The sequence below is a fragment of the Hibiscus syriacus genome, unplaced genomic scaffold, assembly GCF_006381635.1.
Source record: "Hibiscus syriacus cultivar Baekdansim isolate YM2019G1 unplaced genomic scaffold, ASM638163v2 tig00000666_pilon, whole genome shotgun sequence".
Taxonomy (NCBI): Eukaryota; Viridiplantae; Streptophyta; class Magnoliopsida; order Malvales; family Malvaceae; genus Hibiscus; species Hibiscus syriacus.
In genome coordinates this window covers 66301-70273 of record NW_024061809.1, presented here as the reverse complement: position 1 = coordinate 70273, position 3973 = coordinate 66301, and the positions used below count along the sequence as shown (strand labels likewise).

Below are 3973 nucleotides of genomic sequence, written 5' to 3'. Positions count from 1 at the left end.
GTCAGCAGGACTAATGCATGCTGCTCAAAAGGAAATGATCGAAACAAATTCAAAATCGACAAATAACGAGCAAAGCGAGGATTATAATGTGAATATATCAAGCTACAAAATGAAACAGCTTAGAAAGCTAAATTGCTTAGAAGAAAAGGCATTACCTATCATGACAGTTCTACTGTTGCCACCAAGCGAATCCTGCCAGAAAGAAATGGTCTTGTTTTTTATCACTTAATAAACAACAAATCTAGAGACAATAAAGATACTGAAAATTTTGAAAAAGGATGATTTTTAATTTATAATCTTCCCAACAGACCTCTTAAACTAGTCATACCTGCAAAAGCCGTGTAAGTTTACTATCTCGATATGGAACATGAACACCTTCTTTTCGTTTTTTCTCATCACCAAGAGCACTGATGACATTACCAAGTGCAAGTAGGCCCTTGTTGATATGAACTCCTGTTTAAATGATGAATATGGCAATTATTATGTTCAGGTGGAGAAGAATGCTTTCATGAAACAAAATGCAAATGATATCCAACCTTCTTTAAAACGCATCCCGTCGGAGCCTGTTCTTTTTGCACGCTCCGATCCAGCAAGATCTACCAAATGTAATTTGGCACAAAGATATCCTTCACTCATGATGTCATTAAGACTTCCATCTCCAGAAATAGGGTTCGCTTTATGCATTTGCTCTAAGGTGATGGTGAAGATTGCATGAGAGCGACTATACAACACATATCAGAAAGCAAAAAGATTGTCATTATAGCAAATAATTAGTGTCATACTGTCATCTAATACCAGAAATGTCAGCATACAAATGACTAACCTCGACTGGTTGTTCATGTTTGTGCTCCCCGTAGCTCTACTCAACGATCCCTGTTCTAGGTATGCAGCCATTTCTTTTAATGTACTGACACCAACTTCGGTAGATCCTGCCAGTGTAATAACACCATTTGATGATTCACGAATCTGTATCAGGGGTTTTCCAGGGACATTTACTTTCCCGGTATTTCCATTTGCAGTATCTGCTTTGTTCAACGAAGTAGGATCCAGCAAATCTCGCACTTCTTCTTTCAGAATCTTCATACCAAAATTAGATGAAATTATGCATGTCAGGACTATAAAGTAGGAAGAGACACTCAAATCGGGTGCCAACCAGAAGATATATTCATGAACTTGATTTTCAACAGACTAAGGGAATAGCTTGTACAACAACATGCCAAATGGTAAATGCATTCATAAAATTAAGTCTGCCAATTTTAGTAGCATAACCGGAAATGATTGGTTCTTTAACAAACCTCAATGAAGGACACATGCAATTGAAATTCAATTTGATGTTTCAGACTTTCGATCTTGCTGAACAAAGCATTCATTACTAGAGGAATTATTCCGGTTTGGCAACCGTCTTTCAAGCTTGTTCCCATAGTATAAGTTTTACCTGACCCAGTCTGCAAAATTTTCGAACTTCAATCAGAAGGAAAACGAAAATTTCAATATTTAGCGGTGTCTCATGGGAGATTCAACTGTACCTGACCATAAGCAAGAACGGTAGCATTATATCCTTGGAACAAGCCGTCGACAAGTGGAACGATGCATTCCTCAAACATTGAAGAAGAAGGAGAACCAGTGCTCCCATAGACATGATCAAACGTAAAGGAATGCGTCCCAATCTGTACCTGCAGCATAGTGAAAAGAACCATGTAACTTCATAACCAAACAAAGAATGTACATATCAATTCAGAAGAAGGAAATGAAAATTTAGAATTTATAAAAATCCAGGCTTCGAAGAATTCAATATGTTCTTACCAACTAAGAAGTGAAAGCTCTTTTCGGTTTTCTAAATCGGTTTCTCCTTAAGATCAAATAAAATCTAGAACAAACTAATTAAACCTAAGATTCCACAAAAAACATACTTAAAATGGAAATGGCAATCTACAAGAACCATCACATAAAGTAAGTGAATTCAGCATAGCTTCCATGGTAAATAAAACTTCAATTCACAGGCATCCACATAATAGAAACAGTAAATGATGACAAAAATTCTGATAAAAAACCAGATAGTGAATTCTCATTGGTCAACCATTCAAGCATCCAAAAGATCCAGATCTCCAAATACCGAAAAATCAACCAACAAATCCATACTCGGAAACAAAACAAAGTCCCAACAAATCATCCATTTGAAAGCACTCAACAGTGAACAGCACCCGCATTCTCTAAAATGACAGTACCTGAGGCTTCCCTTGGATGACAGTAACACAATCTTTACAACCTTGAAGCTTCTCATCACCGATAAGCGGCCTTACATGAACCGCAACCTTCACACAACAATCCTCAGAAGCTCCAGTAGCTTCCATAGGAAGCAGCTAAAGAAAGGAAAGAAAAGAAGGAAGGAAGAAATCCCAATAAAGAGAAAGTGTAAGACTTGAAAAAGATGAAAGCTTTATTTTCTTTTCTTCCTTGTAAAATACTGTTCTTGTTGTCTGAAAATACAGAAATTTCAGAACAAAGAAAGTGATGCAAGAACAAAAGGGGGCGAGGGGAAGAAAAGAAGAGTGTGTTCCAGACAATGGGTTGCTGTTGTTGGGAACTGTAAGAAAAATAAAGAAAAGAAAAAAGGGGCCTGTAAAATAGGGAAGGATAGTTGGGGGGATTAGATGCCGTGGGATGACATAGCCATAGAAGAATAGAAAGCAGTAAGTTTAAGTGCAGTGACAACAACTACTATCATTTTACTAAATTGTCGTGTAAAAAGAACTTCCGAAACACTCTTGCCCTTTTTACCCTTTCTTACAGCAAATCTCAGTTTCCCATGTTGCTCTGTTCATTTTTTCTGGGTTTTTGTTATCTCTAACCCAAAAGTAAAAGTAAAAAGTCAAAAAATATATATATATATAACTCAACGGGTGTGTTTGGTTGGTAGAATGTGAGATTTTTATGGGAATAAAATTCACATTCTTTCGTTTGGTTAGCCGGGAATGTCATTCTCAGTAATATTACATTACCAATAGTGGATTTTTTTTTATATTACCGGGAATGTCATTACCTCCCTTTCCTTAGGTATTATTAGATTACCGGCATTTTTGACTAAAATGCCCTTAAAAAAATTCTTTTAAAAATATCCTTATTCTGTCATTGAATAATAAAAAGTATACGAAGGTTAAATTACAAATTTATCCTTAAACTATTTTAGATTTAAAAAAAATCTATAATTAAAATTTTATATCAAATTCAGAGATTAAAATAAAATTTTACCATTTCATTAAACTTTTTAATATTTTTAATTTTGTAAAAAAAAATTATAAATTTTATGAATTTAAATTTTTGAAAGAAAATATATAAATATTTTTCAATTTGTTAAAAAACAAATATATAATAAGGATGATTTGGTCAAATATATATTCTAATAATCTTTTATTCCTTTAACCAAATACGGTAATCTTATATTCCTGCTAAACCAACCAAATACAAAATACAACATTTCCAGTAATCATATTCTCTGATAATCTTTTATTCCTACTAATAATCTTACATTTCGTGAACCAAATGTACCAAAAAAGATAAAATAATATGTGATAGATAAGTGTTCCTAAAACCACGTATTATGAGGTTGAAAACTTCATGATTGTGCTCAGAATATGGAAGAAAAAAAAAAGGAATGGCACAGCACATAAGCCACGTGATTTGGAATCATTTACGATCTCTGAAAAAAAAAACTTTCGATCATTAATGTTCTTACTAAATTTTTGCATGTGAGTACATAAATACTGTATAAATATGGTACTTTTTCCCAGGGTTTTAATTTGAGAAGGCCATGTTCCAAAAATTACTTCCCAGTAGCTTATAAACTGTATGAAATTAAACACTAAATATGTACATATTTCATCTTCACCGATAAAAAAACACCAAAGCTAACTCATGAAGTCATCAAATTGAAGAAAATATGGGGGGAAATTTCCCAGAAAACAGACATTGCCAG

General features: G+C 34.0%; 1 protein-coding gene across 1 annotated transcript; it reads right to left on the bottom strand.

The window, feature by feature from the left end:
- Positions 1–6: 6 nt before the first annotated feature.
- Positions 7–2722, bottom strand: LOC120209927 (kinesin-like protein KIN-4A; the record flags this gene model as incomplete). Its single annotated transcript, XM_039208809.1, has 8 exons — positions 2226–2722; positions 1527–1673; positions 1296–1445; positions 824–1077; positions 537–721; positions 329–453; positions 156–192; positions 7–20 (listed from the first exon to the last, which is right to left on the bottom strand). Coding segments are annotated over exons 1-8 (1038 nt in total), but the record flags the coding sequence as incomplete, so codon positions are not given.
- Between the last annotated feature and the right edge of the window lie 1251 nt (positions 2723–3973).